A 24,623-nucleotide genomic window follows, 5' to 3' on the forward strand; every position below is an offset into this window, starting at 1 on the left:
CCCAAGGAGCGTATAGGTCATAGATTTTAATAGATATGCTCATGAGATTTTATATGTCGCACTCATCGGGACTCCTCCACATTGTAATGATTTTTAGTAGGTTACAAAATTCATCTAGTATACAGGCATTGATAAAGATTGTTTTCTCAAGCACTTGCATCTAAGAGCTATATTATGTGATATATCATCTTGTGGTGTCAAATTATGTAAATGGCAGCCTTCGTTGATCAGTTGGTAGTTTTGGTGGGAATCGACAAGTATGCCCACAGTAGCCATATGCGACCTAAAATCCGCTGGTTGTTTTAGATGCTCTCTGGGACTCTTGGGAGTCAAAAGCACTGCAGTTCCAATCAACTAGCTCTTTAAATTTGAGAAGCCACAACCATGTACTCTATATTGTCTCAGGTCATAATATTGTGAGAGTGAATGTAGTACTACTATACTGCCAATAGAGGACAATACTGTATATTGCCAATGTTGATAAGCAAGCAAATACATCCTTATGTGATATGTACATTTATGAGTACATCAGTTGTCATAGCAACAGGGTGACTAACCAGCTTGGCTTCTATCCAAGGTGACCAATGATTGGTCATTGTTCTTTCACGTTTGGTCTTAGTCACATAGCCGGAAAATGTACTAAATTGTCTGACCATGTTTAAATAAAAATGTAGGCCTTTTCTCATTTTGCGCCAATGAGTATTTTGGTTAATGTTGGAGTTATGTGACATTTTAAGACAAAGCAATTACTCTTTCCTACAAAAACATCAAAAATGGTTGATTTCAGATCCAACTTGTTTCATATTCTGTTTCACCCTTCGTTTTAGTTTGTTTGATTTTTGCTTTTTCTGAAAAAGAACTGATAAAGCAATTCTATCATGCGACAATCATTTTAGAAAAAGACAAATAAGAAGAACTTTCACACAATTTTACATTTATTTGAGCAATTTCTGTCATGGCTTTGCCACAATCACTTTTAGATAAAAAATAATCTAAGTGCTACAGACTAAAATGGAATGATAACAAATGCATTTTAATATGAACACATGAGATCAATGCATAAAAAAATATATAAAAAAATGTGAAGAAATGGAAGTTGGTTCAGCACTATAAAACGTTGGTCCCAAGAAAGTGATGGTTGTGTGTTACCCTCATTTTATTCAAGTCATGTTTCAAGCCTAATTATCAAAGTATTCGTTACAAGTGAACAGTGAATCATATGTAAATCGTATGTAAGCCCAACCTAATTGTACTGAGAACATGCCACAAAGCAATGAAGACCTATCAGTATAAACATCATTTGTCAAGCATTTTGCTTTGGAAGACAATCTCAGACATCTAGTTTTCTGAGACAAGTGGGTGATATGAATAAACACTAGTAAATGCTTTTACTTCTATTTTGTACAGAAATGCCTAGTGTAAATGTACATAAAGTTTTAAGTAAAAGCATTTCCTAGTCTTTATTCATATCACCCATTGGAGTGCGACTTTGATCAAATTGTGAAGTTCTTGAAAGCTTATTGTGTGCTTTATCTGGAAAACGTTTAGTATAATACTACTATTGTTTAAGTCTAGGATTTCAATTGTGCCAACCGATACTGTCACACTGATGGTTACTATAAAATGATACAAATTGAAAATGATGTACAGTTACAATAAATAAAGCCTACTAAAAAGAGTATTTAACTTACAACATGTACAGACACGACAGAGCAAACTACGGAAAATCTTCATCACACAACAACGATGCAAGGCACATAAATACTCGGACTGGGAGTGCTCACCGCACTAGAGATTACATCACTATATCAAAAACTCCCAAATACACTTTTAATACAAACTTTAAGCAATTTTTGTTTGTATGTAGTATTTTTCCCCCCAAGGACTAGCTGTCCCTTTGCATGCTTCCCAAGAAAATCCACAACATTTTAGTTGAGCAGGTTTTCGAAAGCATTACATAATTTGTATTTTGATTTTATGTTTTGATTCGAACTGGTGCCGCAGCTCAAAAGTTGTTGAAACATGTGACCCATTACAACAAAATCGGTGGCAAGTCACATTATATGTCTTACCACATGGCTCAGATAATAAGCTACATTTGATACAACTCACATCTGGAACCAGGGATCAATATGTTTTGAGAAAACGACAAGGTTTTGCCAACATTGTTTCAGAAATCGATTTTTTTTACTATTGCCTTAAAATATACTTAAAATTGTAATTTTGCCAAATTGACTGGCGTGATACTAAGGTATGGTGTTCTTAATTGTAACAATCTGAAAGTGGACCAAAAACTGATCTAATTTTATTTTGTCCGTGATTGCTCAATACTATAGGTTTGGCGACTTACTTCCCGATTTTGTGTCATGAGTCACATAAGTATTATTTCTTCAATACATGGATAGTGGAAGATCTGCTGTGCTTTGTTGTCCTGACCAAGCTCTTAGTCAGGAATTAGGTTAATTTTGTTTTCATTTTGTGCGTGCTTAAGATATTTTCTAACATAATTCTACAAAATCAGCAGTCAAAACGCAGTAAAATACTCGTGAATAACATAATGTACAAGGAGTTTCTTTCTGTTTTGTTCCTTTTTGTGCACTGTTTGATATACCAAGATGTTTTCTAAGTTTTGCATAGATTGTCAAGCAGACCTAATTTAAAGGAGATCTACATTTATAGCCTTGTATATGAACAACATTTTTAAAATACAGACACACAATGGATCGACATGATATGACAAGTACAAACAGTGCACAAGATATCTTTAAGTACAGTATTATGGTTGAACCATGACATTTCAAAACCGTATGACCTTTATTGTACATTTTGCCCAAAACTCCTCTTTCTTGGTTTGATCCTGGTAGGGTGCCATGACACACACCACAAGCACCATAATCTGTGGTGAATTACTGTAGTTTAAGAGACCTCAGATAAAGCCAGCTAAGTAGTTCACAGAAGAATAAAACCAGTCATCATAGACATTTCAAAGTCAATCTTACTCGATAATGTATATATATTTATGGAGGTTCATAACCGACACTTTTCATAAAGCAAGTTCTGTTAACCCCCTTATTTCTGTGAAAGGGATGGTTGCCTGAAGTGTTCTATTATTTAGAAATCCCGTCAATTCACAGGGAGATTTTAAAAGGAAGTTTGAAGAACTGTCTATGATATTAAACCTGTTACTTGGTATTTCAATACAGATTTGTTCGAAATTTCGAATGGAATTGTTTTGGTCCAAAACAGATCAATTCTAAGATTAATACCTCATTCTGGGATTGTCACCCTGCATGCACTCTTTGATCCAAGTCACTCCTATGCCAGGTGGTCATTTGCTAAGCTGATCAATCATGATCAATTTGCAGAGTCAGTTGAGCTGAAAGTCTCCTCGAATGGCCTATCTGACTCCAAGAGAAAACAAAAGTGTCCCTGAGGCAACAGGCACTTTTGTAAAGATCGGAGAACCAACATCCTCAGTTTGTGACAAACTGATCACATATGCAAATAGTGGTCCCTCTAAATAGAGAATTGGTTGGTCCCGTTTTGATAGAGAATTGTGTGCGTTTTATCACTGGCACCACATCAAAAGATGTCATCTATCACGAAGCAGAGTAGAGTTTCCGGCTTCCTTTTGCTGCCTTTGAAGTGGACGTATTTCGAGCAGAGTTCCACATCTGAGCACCTTCCATCATCACACGCCAGCTCCCCCAGCTGATGGTACATTTTTGTAAATGCTACTCCTCCAGACGACGAATGAACAGTTCTCGAAGTTCGTTTCGCTTTGGTTTCCTTCCACTGTACCAATCACCGACGAGGCGTAAGCAATATCCAGTGTTCTTGATGGCCCTGGCGTGAACATCCGGCAATTTGCTGGACAATTTGACTACTGGTGATGAAACTTGCACCTGAATGTCACCGCCTGCAGCACTCATGTTGGTTTGACTCTCTCTGGCCAGTGTAGGGAACTTCAGGGGATTGCTCATAATTCTTGGTGGTGTTTGTATGGAAGGACTTGATACAGGTGGACTTTTCAACATCACAGCTGACTTCTGTCCTGGAAAGATATAGGATCAAGATATATACTCTAAGTAATTATAAAAATATAGAGAACAAAAGTCCAACAAAAATATTTAATGGAAAGTTTTTTAAAAACCCAGTGACAATAATAGCATATTATCAAACACAAATTACATTGGTGATACTTGTTGTATTACCTAATCCAACTTTTGTTCAATCTTTTGACTTTGGAAAACACCTAAAATGACCCTATTACTATTAATAGGCCAAGATGTATATATATACATATACAATGTATCACTACATCTATATGATAAATATATGCATATAAAAGCTTGTCGATATTAACAAAACTAACTTTTGTTCAAACTTTTGAATGTGGTAAAACCATAAAATGTCATTATCGCTATCTATTAATAGGGCAAGAGGTCACTCACTATAAGTATGTGTCTAAACTTCACCTTATATATTTTGATATTGCTAAATCAAACTTTTGTTCAAACACTTAACTCTGGAAAACACCCAAAATGACTATGACTATGACTAGGGCAAGAGGTATATCACATAAATAGAGCACCTCACTATGACTATGACTAGGGCAAGAGGTATATCACATAAATAGAGCACCTCACTATTTTCCTTGTAAATATATGCATGATATGATATGACTCAAGGTGATCAAAAATATCAGGAAACAATATTCATTTCAATACATTAGAATCTATGGGCCTAAGAAAATGTATGAATTCAGCTGATATGAAAGGCTTTTAGGCCTTACAAAATGTACCATTATCAATACAGATAATCAGAATGAAAACTACACATAATGTATAAACGTTGATGTGACATCAAAGGGGGTATGTATTGTACATGTGAACCCCTTACAAGACTTAGGTGCTAAACTTTCTCAGAAAGGTGTCCAGCTTTTTAGGACAAGAGTTTAGAATGACAGATTACATTTTTTGGCATGAACAGTAGAACCTCTCTATTAAGGACACCCTTTCGACTGTCAAATGCTGTCCTTGATAGAGAGGTGGTGGTCAAATTAATAGAGGGGGTGTCGTACTGACCAAGGTTTTTACACAAAGTTATTTATGCATTTAGTGGTTTAGTCTTTACAATGTGGTCACTGCACATGTGCACATTGGGTCCAAGAATGAGGTAATTTAAACCTGTGAACAAAGGTACATCATCCCACTTAAAAAGCCTAGAGATGAACCAAGCTTTTAACTTCAGTGTCTAGTTCTTGTTTAGCAAAGCCCTCCTGGGCTGCAGGATGTCACAACCCTGGAATAGGGGGGGGCATTCAGAGGCTATTTATCATTCTTGTCGTATGCTGCTGTAAATTCAGCCAGGAGCAGTCACAATCTTCGACAGGAAAGTATCGTTGCCATTGACAGTCTTAACAGCTCTTGACCGTTTGCACAGTACTGACAGTAACTGATCGTTTTGACAACTCCTAACCGATTTTCATCATCGTGATAGAATTATGCACAATAAAAGTATCTTCTTATGTCCATATGACAGAGAGGCCCAGGTAGATACCTGGGGTTGGACTTCCGCCGGAAAGGGGAAAGGCAGTGTCTACAGACTCAAATGAAATAAACCCGTGGAAAGTATAGGTACAGGCAATGCATGGTCGCAATAACCCCGGTAACGACGGACGACAACAACCTCATGTCATTTTTATTTCGGAAGCGCTTAGAATAGTTCGCTAAGTGAATAATCGCTGTAAGGCTTGGACATTATTATTATTGTGGGACCAAAAAGCTAACTGTAAGGGTAGTTTGCAGTTTGGATGCTGTGGACTCCACTTACACATCCACCCGCAACCCCAAGTGACCCGTTTCCCGCCAAAATTGCCTACACGGTCGCACATGTCTCTATTTACCAGCTCCAGCAGTAGGTATAGAATCAGGGGTTTTTTTTAATTAAAGAAATAGGCCAAACTTACTGTTTAATATTCGTGGGCGCTCGCTTCTTACTGTTCCTGATGAAACTGAAACTGCTCTTGCGTAGGTGCGTCCGCTCGCCATGTCTTGTTCTCTTCTGCTAAAAGATTCTAAAATACTGCGTTTGAAGACGAAAATGTTTCGATTAATTCGGAATTTTATCTTGGGAAGCCCTATAGTTAGGCACTCAGCCTACGGTGTATGCAGAATATGCGTGAAATACTGATAATATACATATCTATAAATAAATGGTGACGTTTTAGTTTCGATTTTGTCATTGCCATTGTGTGCCCACATGACTAAGCAAGAGGTTTTCCCGCCCGCTCAACACGGAACTAGCTCGTTCCTAGAATATGTTAATTCATTTTCCATCCAATTTCCAATTGAAAATCAATAGTTTTCGTTAATAACCTTCACCTGGAGGCGAGATAACATTTTCCCGCGCTTTTATTAGAGTTCTTTATCATGGACAGATGGCAGCATGGCATGGAGAGAAATGTTGGGAAAATCACCTGTTCTTGTTTCAGTTCCGATGCTCCAATAGCCATGTCACCCGGCGCCATCTTGTGATAGAACGGATGGAATGAGCCCGGGAATGAACCGGCCCAGAAAGAGGCGAGGGATTCGGTAAGTTCGATTAGGCCCATAGTCACAGTCCAGTGCGATTGCAAGGTCTCTCTTTCAAAATATTTACTTTATACTATATATTTCGTTTTCCTCTGCATGCGTCCGGAGGGGACGGCGGTGGGACGTTCTACGACCGAAGAATTGTCGTCACTTCGGCATTGCCGTCTTACCGGCGGTGAAGGTCACCCTTTTGAAGGACGTATAACGCATGCACAACGCCGGTAGATCGGCATGGAGTTGCATTCGACCGCACACGATGTTTTCAAGTTCCTGTCGCACTTTTTGGTTGCTTCCTCTGTGGATTCGGCGGTCAGATTTGCCTCATTTCGTTACACCCCGGACGCAGTGGGCCAGCCTCGCCCTTCATAATGAAGGAGGAATAACAACTCCCTGGGAGTTTACATCTCGTTTGCGCCACACAGTTAGCTCAGCTAAGAGCATGCGCGAACAACAAATTTTCGTTAGACTCCCAGGGAAGTCCATTAACCTGTCACTTGGATTTATTTCCTCATTTCATCTGGTTACATCATTCAAATGGAATATGCCAACTGCGTCATCCTATAATTGGGTCTCCTTCAAAGGTAAGGAACGAGTCCGGATCATTGTCCGGAGTGTACTTTTCGTGGGTCGACTGACTTATAATCTGTCCAGCTTCCGAGCAAGCGACTCTGTCACCGACGCAGCTAATTCTCCTTCGGTGCCAATTCCCCTGCTTATGTTAGCATCTCTCGGCTCAGACGCCAACTCGTACATCCCTTGCTCAGGTGCGGTATAGGCTCTAATGCAGTCCATTTCATCATCTTGACCGTCATTCCTCTACTTGCTCCCTTTAGGTTGATTACTCTAAGACAAGACGAGACGGGTCCACTGCGTCCGGAGTGTAGTGCTCTAAACCGTAGACGGAAAATCCCTGATCAGTGGAAACCCCACCCTGAGAGTTTTTTTTACTCCTACGTCGTATCAGCTGCATGGTCGTAGTAAAAATATCGAGGAGGATGAGTATATATTAAAAACAAATGGTGCCAGGATGTGGAAACCCTCAGATTTCCTCAGGATGCGACGACTGCCGATGCATGAACAGTACACTCCGGACGCAGTGCACCGGCCTCCTATAGACCAGTAGACTGGTACATTCGTGCGTCTGTGGTACGTTTGTTAATGGATAGATATCGCTGCGGTCGTATATATCGATATTGCCCATGGCGCAATGAAAAATTGGCGGGAACGACTGACTAATCGCATCAGAGCGGGAAAACTTGTGATGGGTGAAACGATAACTACACGAACATTGACTTTCTAAGTCAAACGCGACGATGGACATATATAGGCAGGTTTCTCAACCCTTCTGAAGAGCTATACGAAGTAATCATCGACCGACCGGAGTCGTTGATTACTTAATCGGTACCGGTCCTGGGGTAGGCCGTCGATTTTTAAATATTTTCCCGATTCCTCGTACAACTGAAAACAACTCTATCTTCTAATCTCAGTATTGTTTTACTGGGTGGCGAACTGGATTTGTGTTCATTCCTTACTAATTAAAAAACAGTTATCTCATATTTTCACCCAATGGTATATTCGGCGCGATTAGCAGCGACGTAACTACAGCGTTGGTGGTGGGGGGGGGGGGGGGTAGAACACATCTTTTCGTCTTTTTCGGAGACCTCCGTTAGTTGTCCCACCCTCGCCGACCGCTAAAGTCGTGGTGCGTCCTTGCTCTTTAGCTGAGTAGGATGGAGGTTTTAATGAACGTTCAACTATTTTGTCCCCGCACTTTGGCCGAGAGAGACCCATATTCGAACATCCTGACTCTCATGCGTTTGCGTCACCACTATTGGGATTTAGCGATCTCGAAATATTACGGATATTCGAATGGTAAGAAAAATCATAACTGAACCTAGGAACACTCAATATGATGCTCGGAACCGCGTTAGTTTTTATTTCCGGGGTGAAAGAAGAGCCATCTGATTGGCTTATTTCTTAAGTGGAATGCAGAGTTCGGCACTTTTGATTGACAAGAACCGGAACTAATCCTTTTTTTTGCTTTCAGAAATCGATAGCAGCAATGCCTTTGGGCTTTTTCTACCTCTCTCAAGAAATCGATGAAGATGAAGGCTCTCGGGCAGAATGAAAGGCCTACACTATCGCACCATCGCACCATCAATTAGATGTTTTCTCTTCCACAATTTGAGGAAAAAATGCGATGATTTTTATTTTGTGAGTACATGACTGTCACGAAATGCTTAAGCTGAGGCTTAAACTATGCTCCGGACGCAGTAGACCAGCTTCCTCCCTCCCATGAAGGAGAAGTGTATACTTTATTGGATGACAAATGAAATCTTAATACTCAGATGGAAAGAAATCATAAATGGATGATGATTTCAAAAATATGTGTAAGCGAGCCGAATACATTGTATAACTCTTACTTTTGATATTTCTTGTCATTCTGACATAGGCCCTACCTGACCGAAACATTTCATAACCAGTTGAGTGATGATCATTGATCAAAAAGATTATATAGATCCTCTAATCTATGCTGATATGATTCACATGCAAATACCAGGAAAATGTTGTCTATGTTTCATCACATGATGAGAGAGGACCTACTGATTGCGATAATCAGGTTCGGATTTAGAGGAGCTCTTCCGTTAGTACTTTTTACTGTTCAGTTTATTCAAAAACCTATATCTTTTTAGAGTAACATTTGCTAAATAACATTTTTCCCGAATGTTCTCTCACTTCCCGGCGACGTCCGTACCAGCCTATCATGGGCCTCACTGAAGGAAAATACCCACTAAAAATAGAACTGGAATACCACATTATAGTGACGTCATAGAGAGATTATCGTAAATGGTATTGAACGAACTCGTGTACAAAGGCTCTTTGCTTACGGACTCACTCATCGAGCAGGGAGGATCGTTCGACTAGACTGAAAAGGCTTCGAATTTTCGTACTTTTTGCAAACATATTCGGTTATATTCCGAATCCCTTATTCTTGTGTTCAAGGTTGGGAATGACTAACATGCCATGGTTGGCAGGAATGGCCACACAGGGTGGATATCATGGGAATAATTCGCAACAAAAACAAATTTTTAACGGTGGAAAATCGCAGAAGCAGAATGGAAGAATCCATGATGTCGACGCCGGCCATATTGGTCGGTCGCAGTCTAAAACATCAGAAGCCGCTGTTCAAACAAGTGCTTTAAATGGAAATACAGACGAAGGACTACCTGAAAATGTGAAATATACTGCCAGGGAGTTGGCAAAAGACGTTGTACATCATGTGGCACGCACGAGAAATTGTAAACCGTGTAACAAATATGCTAAAACAATGCGGCGCACAGTCGCAGAAATTTCAGAAAGACACAACATTCTCTTTGGTAGTATGGTGAATAAATTACAAATAACAGAAGCTAATGCCCAGATGACTTTTACCAGTGTTTTTGAAGAAATATTTATTGATGAACAAGTAAACTGGGGACGTGTCGTAGCTGTATATGCTTTTGGATCGCGATTAGGGGATTATAGTGTGAAAAATGGAATGTCTCCAGAATTTGTGGACAAGATAGCATGTTTCGTTGGGGATTATGTTGCATCCAAACTTGGGCATTGGATAAATGAACATGGGGGTTGGGTAAGTGTCCTTGGTTGATCAGTCCTCTTTCCCGATTTAAAATCATCTTTTGATTTCATACCACTCATTCTCTGTACATTCTTCTTCAGGGTTGTCTTTTCTCGTGATGAAGTTCTCCTAAATTGTCCCCCTAAATTGTTGTTTGATTCAAAATTCAATCGTTCTCATTTCTGCACTTTTTGCTAGGTGGTCATAATTGGCTGATATTCTTAATCATGTTAATATAAATAATCTAGCCCACATTGTCCGAACAGTTTGAATTATTGGGCATAGTTGGATATTGATGGTCACACTTTAATAGTTTGGTTCTGTGGGAAAGGTCCTTGCTATGGCTTGCATTGTGGGAACGGCATTGTTAGAAATAAATCAAATTCCTGGCACAATAGCCTTACTGACCTACTGTCCCCTGACCTTTCATGCAATAGCTTTTGACAATCGGCTGACTCAAATATTCTAAGAAAATGGCCCTGTGACAGTGACAGTGATAAGTTCATAGGATGGGCAAAATTAATTCAGTCCATAATCCTTATGAATAGTGTTGAGAAATAATCATAAACTGTCTCAAATTTTAGATTAACCTGCCCCTTAATATTGACACTGCTAACACAATACAAATTTTTAGAACATACATGTATGATATGCTGCTCGTATCGGCATAATAATGACTTTTAAAAGTTTATGTATTCGTTCGAATTCATGTGTATAAAGGTGCAACAAATTTCACAATGTACATATGTATGAAACGTTAGTACTAATATTTTAAAATATTATGTACATTTATCCAGGAACTTCATACATGTACAATAAGTCAGTTTTTCATTTGTGATACATTCAGATCAAATACAATTAATTAACTGAAACTTTTGACAGTACATTCATATTTTTCCAAACTTTGTTTCTTTCCAGGATGCATTTTGTGATTACTTCCCCGAGTCAAAGGACTCTCTAGAGGATAAGATGTGGCGAGGCCTTGTGTTCACGGCGATGGGACTAGGTGCTGGTGCTCTGGCAACTTTCATGGTGGGAAAGTCATAGTGATTGTTGGTGCTTATGACTTTTGAGTTTTGGAGGAGAGGTCAACTTACTTTTGCATTTGAAACTGGAGTGTCTACCAAGATTTTGGTTGATGAATGAAAAGAAATATGGCAGCGATTCATTTTCAGGATACAGAATATGATGTGATATGAACAAGCAGATCTGATTTCCTTGTCTTTTGAAGATTATACTTCTGCATAGAAAGTAAATGTTAAATTGATATTCTACATTATTTCAGTTTTAATCTGTACTACAATGAACTTTGAGTTTCAACTGTAACCTATTATTGCCCTCCTTGAATTTGGACTTTGAACTTTATATAAGAATGTGCATTTATTAGTTAAATTAGTGTCATGTATACATTATTGTATTCAGGCCGCTTTCATTCTTTTGAAAGAAATTCAAAGTGGGTGAGAACTTGTATTCATATTGAAGTAAGGTGCTATAGTTGACCTCTGCTCATGAACTTGAGGCCTTCATCGAATGAGATGATGCGGTACAAACCTCTGTGCATAATGACAGGAACGTTTTGTCAGTCACTCCAAAGAAATTAAAAGTACATACTGTCTGCGAACCTGAAAATGTCTGTGTCATCTCCTTCACTGGGGCAACAAGAATGAAAGCTGTTGTAACTTTCAGAAATCTAATTCTTAATGGAAAATTTCACCTGTAGTCAAGACTACAATGACTTCAGGTAAACTTTCGGCTCTAAAATGAATGAAAATGAAGAGGAGAACGGTTAGGGATCTCATGCAGATGGCAAGAAATATTTATTAAAATATCAAAAGTATGTGCAGCTTTTGCAATTTTAAATGGAAAATTCAGTTCTGGTAGTACCTAAGTTGATACATTGAAATGCAGTTCACATCGGTGGAAGTGAAAGTAAAAACGATATTTTTTTGGTGTTACTGTTAGTTCGTTGTGAAAACTCATTTTCAAGAATATTTGGTGTAAACTATGTCACCTCAACCATTCTGTAGTTTTGGTCCTTTTTTCAATTAAATAAGTCTTGCGTTTGCTGATCCTTAAGTGTGCTTTTGTGAATTCATGGTGTTTAATTTAAAACTTTCAGTGATATTTCTCGATGTAGGCAGCATATGAGTTTTTTTTGTTTTAGAGGATTTCTGAACAAGTCTAGCCTTGAAATCTAATTCATGAGAGATATGTCCATTCAAACCAAAAACGACTGGGGACTTAGCAGTGTTGGGTATTTCAAAATATATTTGCATTTCTTTAAAAAACATGGCATGATCTAACTAAAAATCTAAATTTGGACATATTCTCACTTTCCTGTTCTATAAATCCCGGGATCTGGGTCATGCATCTTCCTGGATCAACCAGGCCATCTCTTTTGTTAGAACAGGAAGTTTTGATAAAAATATATTCAAACAAGGCCATGCAGTGAATAATCTACCCGATTTCATCAGTCTTCATTGAAAAAGGATTGGAAATGCAATGAAGTTTTTTGTGTGTTTTTGGAGATAACAATTTTTAAATACCTTCTTCAGCTAGATCTAAAGTACATGTAACATTGCTCTACACCCTATCTATCTGCATGCACTGTAAGTAAGTGTAAGGCGTGCATGTACAAAATTCCCATTGTCGTCGTGAATAATATTGTGATCATTGAGTTTGCATTTGAATCACCACCAGGATCTTTTGAGTTATTCAAATAAGAATAGGTTTTGATACTGACCGTAACCCTGGATATTTTTATTGTGATTTTGCTGATATGAACCAAATGACTGCCAACAGCTGTAATTACCAAAATTAGTCATGATTGTGCATGTGACAGTTGGGTATGTCTGAAACTGTGGCTTTATGACTCTCGGTACAAAATGAGGGTAACAATAATCTGGGGAAGGGGGGCAGGTTCAGTGTGTTTAGAGATGCTTTGTGTTTCCCAATTGCAATAGTGTTCGCATGGGACTTAAACACATATCAAATATACTCACCGCACTTCGTGACTTAGCTATCAACAGGGATTTGTAAAGTATCAACAACCCTATTTCATGTTCTTTCCAATATAGTGCACCTAGGAAGTTGACCATATAAAATTATAGTAGTCAATCAGTCTAGTTGGTACCGGTATATACAGATGTAGTACAAAGCAGGCTGAACATCAATCGTGGTGCAAGATAATAAATGGGCATTGATTAAATATATTATCAATTTTTGTAATATTACAAGCAGTGTATGGAGAATGAAGACAATATGAACTGTGATTGTTTTATGGAGAATGGTGTAAGTTCAACCAGCATTTTCGGGAATTACATCAACATGTACTGGCAAGAATAAACTAAAGGCTAGTGTTTACTATTCGTACCGTACCTTGAAAAAAGACAATGAAAATATAGTGAAATTCATGATGATAGTTAGCTCTCAAGACAAGCAAACTCTTACAGCAGCTTGTGAGTTGGTTTCTTTTGGTACTGGACATATGCCTGATTTTATTTTTGAAAGCCTGGTCAAAACCATTCTTGCAAGGCGAGATGTGTTTCATCGTAACTATACTTGTAAATATTACTAGCCTAGTCACTTAAAAAAATATCACCCAATTTGTGCATACTTGTAAAAAGTTTAACTTGCAGACTTGATGTGCTTGTAAAAGAATTGCCTCGAACAAAATAGATTATTTTGATGTTGTAAGATTGTTGTGGTAGTTGTGATAGTTTTAAATTCATTCGACTGAATAGAGATAGCACCTCAACATTTCAGTGGATTATGTCGTACGAGGGTCGTGCCTGTCTTAGTCCCCAAGTTCATATTGTCTATCAGTGTAAAGCTTCACACAACAAAAGGCTCCTTTTCCTTCTTAGCTGACATATTTTTATTTCACTTCTCAATGTTTTAGGCCTTCTACATCAGCATATACATGTATGAAGGAAAATGTGTCTCGTGTTACTGTGAAGTGCCAGTTCCAGAAGGACTGCTTGGACTGCATTTGTGGTTGGTACAATGTAATGCTAATTTAGTATAATATTTTTACAGAATTATTTATCATCGCACTTCACATATAACTAAAATTGACAAAAGTGCAGTAAATGCATTAGATTTTGTTTGTACTCTTTCTTGATGTTAATTTTTCAAAGATGTGATGCTAGTTGTGTGTACTGAGAGAAAAAAAAGCTTATTTCATTGTAGAGCCTTTTTACAATGAAAGAAGCTGTAGTGGTAAGCAAGATTAACCGTGCAAAACTGATATAAATTCCTATTTCGAAATTGTTTGATTATTTTACTTTTACTCTTGAATTTGAAGTGAATTCACACTGTGTAGAAATTGACCATCTAATTATATTTCAGATAAGTAGTATTAAATAAAAATTATATATCATCTTGAAATAATGTTATCTTGCTGCAGAAGAGATGTAATGTGGTTGGGTTTTTTTAGGTTTGTTTATTGATAAGATGTTCAGAAAGCTTTTATCGTTACCCTTTCCTTAGAAGGCCGAAGTGTAATTGACTTGCATATTGCTTGCGGCCCTAAAGACCATATATGAGAAACCAGTAATTTCTTCAAGTGGGCTTGACGGTCAGTTTCAATTCAAAACTTATGCCAGAAACTCATAAAGATCCTGGTGGGGTAGATAAGTGCAGTGGCACGGCACAGTGGAATCAAGGCACTGGACCACCTATCATATGTCATTTATGCATGGTAGTGCTATCAAATGCTTCTCCTGGGTTTTGAGGGCAGCTAAACTAGGCAGTACTGTAGGCCTACTAACAATCTAAAGCCCGCACCACACGGTGAAATTTGCGTGATGCAAGTGACACGCGTGCACGTTGCGACAGGCAAATTCTCACTGTGTGGGGTCGTTTTTTGCTGCGTATCTTCCTCGCGTGTCGAGACGCAGCCGATCTAGCATGTTTGATATTTTCTCGACACGCGAGGAAGTTAATCACCGTGTGGGGGCTACCTGCAGCAATGTTGCACGAGTTCGACGAATCACAACAAGCAGATCGGTCACATGATTTATAGGTCAGTCACATGATACCAAAATGGCAGCGCCCGGGAACTGTCAAATCCTATGAGAAGTATTATGGACAGTGAGACAGTGAGAATTTGCCTGTCGCAACATGCACGCGTGTCACTTGCATCACGCAAATTTTCACCGTGTGGTGCAGGCTTAAGATTCAGTCCTAACATGCGCGTAGGCTATATATAACGTCTTGTGATTCAACCTCATAAGGCCTCATTTCCTGCTTTGGTACCGACATGGGTTCATTTACTAAAAATATTCATCATTTTTATGAGGCCTTCCTGTAGTTTTTGCTGGGAATAGCTGTGATTTTAGCACATGATCCAGGGCAAGTATGAACAAAGGACTACAACCTGACTTCCTGGAATCTGACCCAGTGCACATCAACACAAGATTGGGAAATCCCTGGGTCTCCTGATCCTTGTTTGTCTTTGGCTACAGATGTCTGACCTACATTGGAAATACAAGTATGAAACTTCTGGAAAGCGGTTATCAATACCAGTATTGTTATCATCATTGACTTGGTTGAATCAGGTTTTCTGTGAAATGTTTGTTGCACCCTTATTGTCAAAGAGTGTGAGAAACCAGTTAATAATTCTTGGGTTTATGCAAGCCTATCACATCAGGCCTCATACAAGGTCTAGTCATGCCTATAGAATTGCTTTGTGATAAGCACCGAGTCATACATGCGAGAATAGGCTGTTAAGAGTTATACAACGTAGGTATGCATATTGATATGCAATATAAGATCAGGCCACATTGAGCTTTATTCATGAACCCTGAATATGCCTATTGAACATTTTTGGTGATGTGCCAATTCTCCCGCATATTTGGGTAGGTTGTTCGTGTATGAACTGGATCGCTGGATCTTGGGGTATATTTGTCTGAATATCTTGAGGTCTGTTTGGATTGAAAGCACTGCAAAGTGAGTGGAGATTCCAATTAGTTCACTACCTACACAGTCTGTTGGGGTTTTTTGTACATTAAACGCTTTCCCAACTGCACAGCCTACCTTGTACACATCGAATATGATGAGTTTTGTGCAGGTGGTTTTTCATGCCCACACACCTGTATGAACTCCCTAGGCTCTGGATGCAGCCCAATTTGTCATCATATTTCTCATGAAGTACAAGGGCAGTACCACTGCGTCCAGAGTGTAGAATTACCTAGTCCTCATCTACCATTCCAAGAGATATATGATAAATACATAAATCTTCCGTCATGCTTGTAGGCCTACTTTATTTGGTGGTCAGACATTTCGTAGTCATCCAGTCAATTCAAGAGAAAGGTAGGTAAAAGCTCAGCTGTGTGATATTCATGACAGTGTTAGCTGTTCTTTCCCATGTCTCTTTCACCACAGACATCTTCTATGTATTTCAATACATCTTCTGGGAGAAAATATTGTTGTCATCATCATATACCGCACAATCGCTATGAACATATTTACCAGTTAATCTATCCGGTGATATATTTCATCCTTATGTGAATAATTCCTCATTACGATTCATGGGCTCATTTCGGCTTGTTTGCTCCTAAACATAAATAGAACACATCACATTCAACAGTAAATTATCATCTTTCTTCTTCTTGATATCAAGCGGTAAAATTCGGAACAATATATAAAAAAGTTCGGGTAATAATGATGTATTCATTTTGATTTCTGACATGCTTTAATCCTATCATTTCTGAAACCACTTCAAATTGATATTAAAAAATGATAAGTTAGATTTTAATTAAATTAGCAACGTAATTTCTGTAGATTTCATTTCACGGTTTGGATTATTTTGCGGAGTACTGTTTTCTCTGTCTTTCACTATACTTCTATATTAGTTCTCTGTTGTATTGTGAAAGTGCTGTAAAATGCATGAACCTGGGGGCAAAGCTGGGATCACCAAAAACTTCTGAAAATAAAAAATATACATGTTTCATATTCTGCTTGGTTGTTTCTTTATTGATAAGTGTTATATCATGTATGTTCCAGTTGATTTCGAAATCTTTACGCTGAATCGGTATCCTCGGAGCGGCACAAAACAATACACAATGACACTGTAATGTTTGTGAGTGTTTCTGTTTCTGAGTGTTGCCCCTCATTGTTTGGGAACACTGAAAAACAGATTGACACATCACTTTGTGAGTGACTTTCTGATATGTGCGACCAAAACCAAGATTTTCTGCATGTCATGATGTATGCGCTTATAATCACTGAGATATTGATGGCTTTTGTCTCGTTAGAACTAGACCTTAATCCGTCGCAATACAGTTCATGTATATGGTGGGACAGTTTTTCCAGAGGGTACATAATTATGCCGCTACAAGTGCATGTGCTCAAATACATGTTGTATTTTGCGGGGTCATATTAGCCTTAATGCAAGTTCTGGTGTAAGCCCACATTAAGTTGATTGTAAATATTCATCAGAACTTGCCCTGTTAATAGCCCACCTAACAGTTTTATCGCCTGGACTTCGTCACCACCATGACACACCGCCCGCCTAACACTGGTCACTGACAAGTACAATGTACATGTACTTCGATCCGGGAACAAACTTACGCCTCTGAATCATTCCATCGGCCACCCCAAACCCGACGTCAACGAGGTTCAATAAAACGACCTGGTCAAAATCCAATATGTTGCAAAGTCCTAACACTAACAGTGTTAGTAGGTAATCCTAGCAATGGCTTCGGCCCACCACTCCCCTATCCTATAAACATGAAAAAAACATTGACCTACTTGATGAACCAATGTTTTACCCTCTCGTCCTTCCGGTATTTTATACCCCCTTCCTAACATCGCTTGGTATGAGCTAGGCGGGGATACTAGATAACTTTGTTTAGCAGGGGATTTACGGCCCGGTATATTCATAAAAACATTTGATTGGTTAGACATGATTTTTTTATATTTCCTCGAATTTCTTGATCCAGGTATACTATTTATGAGAGGAGCAGATGGTTGAAATCAAGTCCTGTTCCGTGCATTTTTAAGTAGCAGTAAACAAGAAATTAAACTGACGTAAAATTTAATTAAATGACTCGCTATACCACTGTGAACCTGTTGGTGTAGAGAAATTATGCCTTTTGAGAGTATCATGTAAGTATACACTCCGGACGCAGTGGACCGGCCGGCCTCGTCCTGTCGTCATCGAGAAAAGACGATCCGGGTGACGAAATAGACTGCTTAGGAGAGTAGGCTATTCAGTGAACTCAAAAATAATTTGACGTTTTTGTTGACATGAGCCAAGAATTGGACTGACCAAACTGATGTCAGCCTTATGCTGACTATGCGATTAGGGGTGGGCGTTCTTATGCTACCATTCTCGAATACCAGAGTGAGTCGTATGCTCCTCCCCTCGCACGTACACTGCCGAGTGTTGCCCTGAAGTTTGATGTGCTACATGACTATACTTGTATATTACTCCGTAGTGAGTACATGTAGGTAAAGTGCGGTCTTGTTTCAAGCAGGATATAATGAAGGAGATGTTTACAAGTCTACCATGGCCCTGACCTTGGTCTTGTGCCATGTAAATAAACCAGTCTGAACTTCCAACGAACCTTTGCTGTTTTACAACAGGTGGTTTACAGATCCTTACATGGCGCCAACGTCAACGTTTCAAATAATACTGAAATATCGAGGTCTGCCCTTGGATTGTTTTAAATTTTGGACCAGAATTGATGCTATTTTCAAGCATCTGAGGTAAATTTTGAGAGCGAAACAAAAATGGCACGCTTTCTAGCCGCACTTGGGCACTCAATCCATTTTAAGCAGAAGTTTGTCTCCACAACGCTTCCCTCATGTACCCATCGCTGTGACGCGCGATATTTCCCGCCAAAACACTCCGCGCCGAAAGACGCAGTCGATCATTCTTGCCGCTGACTGAATTCATTTTATACCGCATATTGAATACCGGCATAGACTTCTCTACCGGCAGAATATGTGAGTCATGCCGATACCATACGTGTACTCAGTACATTTGCAATATTGAATGAAGCCACACCATACTATAGTGCAATGAAAAATAGTCGTGGCGGTAAATGACAAGTGACGTCATTAATCTGATGCAGGCAGACGATGACGCATCGTGTTAAACTCGTCTTCAGTCTGCTGCTAAATGAATTTCACGTATCAACGGTGCATATTTTTTGAGATATCAGATGTTTGGTGCGAGGTTGTTCAGATATAATTTATCACAGAACAACATTAATTCTCAAGGCCGTGGGAAACGCGGCGGGTGTTCGAAATGCTAATTGAAAATCAATGAGCGCTGTAGTCAATTTTTCTGTGCTCACCACTTAAAATGCGAAGTTGCAAATTCAAAACTGCATGGTTGCTACGCACTAGACTCCCAAGTAGTCCATTGGGTCATGCTAATTAATGTCCTGGGCGGGACAGGACGAGGCCGGTCCATTGCGTCCGGAGTGTACTATACGCACGTGTTCTTGGTATAGTAGGCCTATAATTCGCAGATGTCGCACAGGCTGTATATTGCTTATTTCGTCAGCCTGAACACGGAGTGACCTGATCGACGCTGACGTCACGACATGCATCAAATTATTGTTATATATATATATGATACATGGTTTCATAATATCATGAGGATGATAATTAATATTCTCGTGATTTGATGATATATAGAGTGCTTTGTTTACAGCCATTCCTTAATTGGTTAATTGGCCCTGTTGGATAGTAATGGTCACGGGACTTTTAGAAAAATTATTGATACAGGTATATACACTTGATAATTCATTACAAGTTAACCTTGTGCCCCATTTATTATTGATTATGTATGTGATGTGCTATAAGAACTGATACGCACCACCGCATCGTTTTGGACGCATGACACATATATGTACCTTTTTCAAATCTCTTATGTCAGCAATATACATTATCAAAGATTTATCAGAACCAGAATCAGTCCTTATGCAATTTTTGGCAATTGTGCCATAAAGTGATGTCACGACCCGATGACTTACTTATACATGTATATATAATCAGGTGTTTACTGATAATGGACCATACTGATAAAAGCAAAAATCGTTAGGCCCCATCCCATTATGATTGTTGGTTATGCGTCAAAACTTAACCTCAATATTGATGCCAGCAGTTTGACGGATGCGCGGAACTATCTTTGAAAGACAAATTGCAGAGATTTGAGACGAACAAAACGATACCTCTTTCACGAGATTGGCTTGAATGTCTCAATTCAGTCCAGCATTCTACGCCAGAACCAATGATTCTGATTATCAATTAACGAGGCTGACTTAGTCGAACCCATTGTATTGTATTTGCCAGATACATCACATGCTTCTTCTTCTTCTTCTTCTTGATTGAGATCCTCCCGTTATGCGAGAAACCCTGCTATTACGGCAGGTAGAGTTCTTGAATATTACGAAAAAGCTTCACAAGAGAAGAAGAGGAAGCCCTTTCTTTAAGATTTTGCGTCTTGAAGGGTGGGCCCGAGTTGGCCCTATATGATGACAGTTCATCAGTCGGCATGTCAGTTGGTAAAACATGTGGGTTCAACGTGAACAATTTGTGTTTGGGTCAATTTGATCTGATTGACGGAGTATTGGGATCAATTCCAATATCCGGTCACCACCTAGAACTTTCCTCAAATGCCGAGCAAGGACAATCGCGCGCGGTTCAGCCGCAGGGCAGGACCAATTTTGACCGATGTGGTATGGACTGCGTTTTAAACTTCGAAGGCACTTCATCCGCCGAGTTGGCAGTGTCACTGATACCAGACTGCTGATATCTCGCCCTTCTCAACAATTAAGGGATGAGGAGTTAACAAAACCACTTTATTATGATTTCATGTTTCTTGTTTTGCTCTGACGGCAATCTACCTTCCCAGCACTGCGTTTTCACTCTCTCAATTGATCAATATTTTTGCCCTCATGTGCCTTTGGCTTCCTAATTTCGATCAATCATACTTGCATTCCAGTTGCTAATAGTTGTTCAATATTTTTATGAACTTGGAGTTCGATCGTTCGGTTACACAATAAGAACTTGTCTGACCTTCTCAGCACATTCCTTAAGTTGGGGGCGGCCGCCAAATAAAAAGTTCGATGTCCATATGATTTCATCACAGCTGAAAATATCATATGGTTTTGATGACCAAATCGTGAGGGGGCATCTCATTACACGAGGTTCTCTCCTTTCAGGCCGTTGGCATGTTGGATCCGTGCCGAGAGACCTAACGTCATCTTCCTCAATGGCCGGTTTAAGAGTACATTTCATGATTTTCTGAATAATTTCGAATGGAATACCACAACATTATACTGACTGTCGATATATTTCTGACACGACATCAACACTTTGATGAAATATCGATATAAACATAAAACCAGGTCAGTCTTTGACAGAATGACTTTGTCAATCGACCCTCAGTCATGTCGATTGTGCTAGCGTCACATCACTCATAACACACTCAGACAGTGGAGTCATTCTCCTCAGTCTAAGGACATAAGTCCTGTTAACGTTTACCAATTAAAGTCTACAGACTAACTATATCATCCTGGCACCAGTGGTTTTCAATATACTCCGCGTCTCGATTATATTTATATATGTATTTGACGTAGGATTAAAAAAAGGACCTGGCAAAACATCGCGTATATCAGGACGTGATACCTATACATATATTCAAATCAGCCACTACAAAAACGAAAAGATTAATACTTGGGTGGAAACCATTTGGTGTAAATTTGATATTCTTTTATGTATAGTACATACTTCTATACGGTGCAAATATTGATATGGTTTGTCTGTGATGGTAAGAAACAGTGATGAATACTCAAGTCGGTTATACAGTACTAAATCAGTCCTTCTCATGATGGATGCCGTCATCATCCGTCACCAAGTGAACCACTCCTGCCGCATTGCTTGTTTTTAGGAGGATCAGTTTCATTTACTGATAGCACCTACCATGCGCGCCTTGATGAGAAGAGTGTGTGTATGGCACATATTTTGTGAAGATGGTACGATGGTCATTTTATTACATTTATTACATTTATTGGAGAATATTCTGGATATATTGGGTAATGTAGGTTGAAAACATCTGATTGATGTCGATCAAATAATGAATACTGCATCATTCTGTAAAAGCGTATTCATAATAAAAAGTACTGAATGGCAACATTGACCGGGCGACCTGCCAAAACACACGGAATTTAAAGAATTGGGTTTGGTAAGCAAAGCATTATCCTAGTCAATGCAAGCGGTCATATGAGTACTTAAACACTGAGCCTCAAATACAGAATTACCCGAATGGTTTATATGCCCTGAATGCGATGTATAGGTCTATGTTTACTTCATGACGTCAAAGAAGAAATCAAATCGAAAATGTATTTGTCAACTTCGTTCCTTGATATCAAGAATTCATTTAAAAAAACCTTGATATGTAATTCCTACTTTGTGTTACGTGTAGTGACGTCATTGCATTATCACTTCATCAACATGCCATGAAGGTGAGCTTGGATTTTTTTGCTGTCCAAGTGTAACACAGAACATGTTACTTCCTTGAGGTATCATATCATCACGTCGTGCAGAAGCATCCTTTGAAATGCTAAAGGTGAATGGAGAAAGGTACTCAACCGGTAGCTCTAAAGGCATCTTCTGGAACCACAAGGAGAGAGAAACACACGATATAGATACGTTATACGCGTTATACAGAATAGACTTAAAGGGAGGCTACATACAGGAGCCAGATTAAGTTTGACGAAGTCGGCGATAGGTGTCCTTACTATTATTATTCGACACCAATCACGCTTCCACAACTTAAATTTTCATCACCAAGTCACCATACTGTTCCCTGTGTGCACTGTTACCCGGAAACAACCTTTTGGATCTTCAAGACCCTGCCTATATAGAGCCTCCCTTTAAGAAAGCGGGCGCATACAGCATCAAGTAACATGCAGCGTGAATGGTTGGTGAAAAAGTCAAATGTCGGCGGATGAATACCGCCAATTTGGTCAACCATGACCCTACTCATTATTGACAGGAAACTCATTCATAATGAACTTTGCAACAATTACGATAGCTTATTAATAGCATTTTCATCCTACTGCGGCATAGCCATGCATCCTCGCATTTAGCCTGTTGATATTTGTCGATAACGAAAGCAGTGGAAAAATGGGACGACTGCCATCAGGACGCTTTTTAAATCGATATTTTCACAGATCTAAGAGGACTGGAGATACCTGGCTCTTGCCTATGGCCTCCCTTTGAAGTGATTTGTGTCTGTAACTTGAGGTAAATTTGATCACATCTATCACAGCGGCATGCGGCGTTTTTGATAGCCCATTTTGATCAAACATGGCCCGTTCGACAAGCGTTGGTAAAGAGCCAATAGCAAATTGGTATCGTTTTAGCGTGGGCAACTGCTCAGGCAGTCTTTCCCAACACGTTGTGAAGATATCGCTCCATCCACAAGTTATGCTTGTACTCTCTCAACGAAAGTGAATACACACCTCTTTTACGATTACCGGTAATGTGTTTCAAAGAAAGAAGAAAAAAGAGGTAAAGAATTACCTTGTACCAAAGAAATGATGTCGAGATCGTCACCATAACGCTATGCGGGTGATCCACGGACTCCAGTCAAGCTCGGCTCCCGTCTTGTTTCTCCAAGACTCGCCGTATAAATGTTCCCGTCAAGCACTCCAACCAAGTTCCCGTAAATAGAACTTTCTGATATGATGATGATAACGAAAATGATGATGTCCCGTCGTTTTCTATGACGTCACTTCACGTTAGTCTCCGAACATTGCATCAGAACCTCTCTATTTACGGGAACATCGCGGGAGTTGGATAACTATTCTATGCCGGATCTTTGATTGGATACCTCAGCAATATTTTCAGATTGACCTTATGGTTGTATGATGGGCCATCACATTAGACTTCATTTCATACACTTCAGTTGGTATGTTTACTTTCGACCAAGACTGTACATCGTTTCTGCATTGTTCACCTACTTATTCACCAGACGTAGCAGACGAGGCGGATGTATACATAAACAATCATATTTCTTTTTCGGCGGATGTGGTTTTGAACAGGCGACATGCCAAACTCTCGTATACATGTATATCATTAGTTTTTCACCTAATTGATCCATAGATCCATGCATACATCTTTTAATAGACTTCTGTAGGCAGAGACAGTGTCATCATGGCGTCATAGCTTCTGCATACCGTTCTCTTAAATGTTGACTTCGCTAAACTGATTCTATAAGAGCGCAATATTTCCTCAGTATATTGCAATTTTCTGATTTAGTTTATACCCTATGTTGGGCAGGAAGCATAAATTTGGTCAAGCAATTCCATCGATGCACCGCGGTCCAGTCCGTTTCGAAAATGCTGTACGTTCTAAAGATGACTTCACCGCGCAGTAAATGT

General features: G+C 39.2%; 1 protein-coding gene and 1 long non-coding RNA gene across 2 annotated transcripts; one reads left to right on the forward strand and one right to left on the reverse strand.

Moving 5' to 3' along the window:
• The first annotated feature begins 7,877 nt into the window (after positions 1-7,877).
• On the forward strand, positions 7,878-17,172 carry LOC135482440 (anti-apoptotic protein NR13-like). The gene is made up of 3 exons (XM_064762427.1): positions 7,878-8,011; positions 8,644-10,227; positions 11,134-17,172. The coding sequence occupies exons 2-3, from the start codon at positions 9,607-9,609 to the stop codon at positions 11,260-11,262; spliced, it is 750 nt and encodes a 249-aa protein (XP_064618497.1). The 5' UTR covers positions 7,878-8,011; positions 8,644-9,606; the 3' UTR covers positions 11,263-17,172.
• A 4,338-nt stretch (positions 17,173-21,510) lies between these two features.
• On the reverse strand, positions 21,511-24,130 carry LOC135483593 (uncharacterized). The gene is made up of 2 exons (XR_010446346.1): positions 23,764-24,130; positions 21,511-22,848 (listed from the first exon to the last, which is right to left on the reverse strand). It is a non-coding gene; the product is annotated as an uncharacterized LOC135483593 (long non-coding RNA).
• Positions 24,131-24,623: the final 493 nt, after the last annotated feature.

This window comes from Lineus longissimus, chromosome 2 (assembly GCF_910592395.1).
Source record: "Lineus longissimus chromosome 2, tnLinLong1.2, whole genome shotgun sequence".
Classification (NCBI taxonomy): domain Eukaryota; kingdom Metazoa; phylum Nemertea; class Pilidiophora; order Heteronemertea; family Lineidae; genus Lineus; species Lineus longissimus.

What these genes read in the sequence shown, in the direction of transcription:
- LOC135482440 (XM_064762427.1), top strand. Translation starts at nt 9,607, where the DNA reads ATGACTAACATGCCATGGTTGGCAGGAATGGCCACACAGGGTGGATAT. An exon ending in TAAATGAACATGGGGGTTGG is followed by an intron (nt 10,228 to 11,133) that starts GTAAGTGTCCTT and finishes GTTTCTTTCCAG; the next exon opens with GATGCATTTTGTGATTACTT.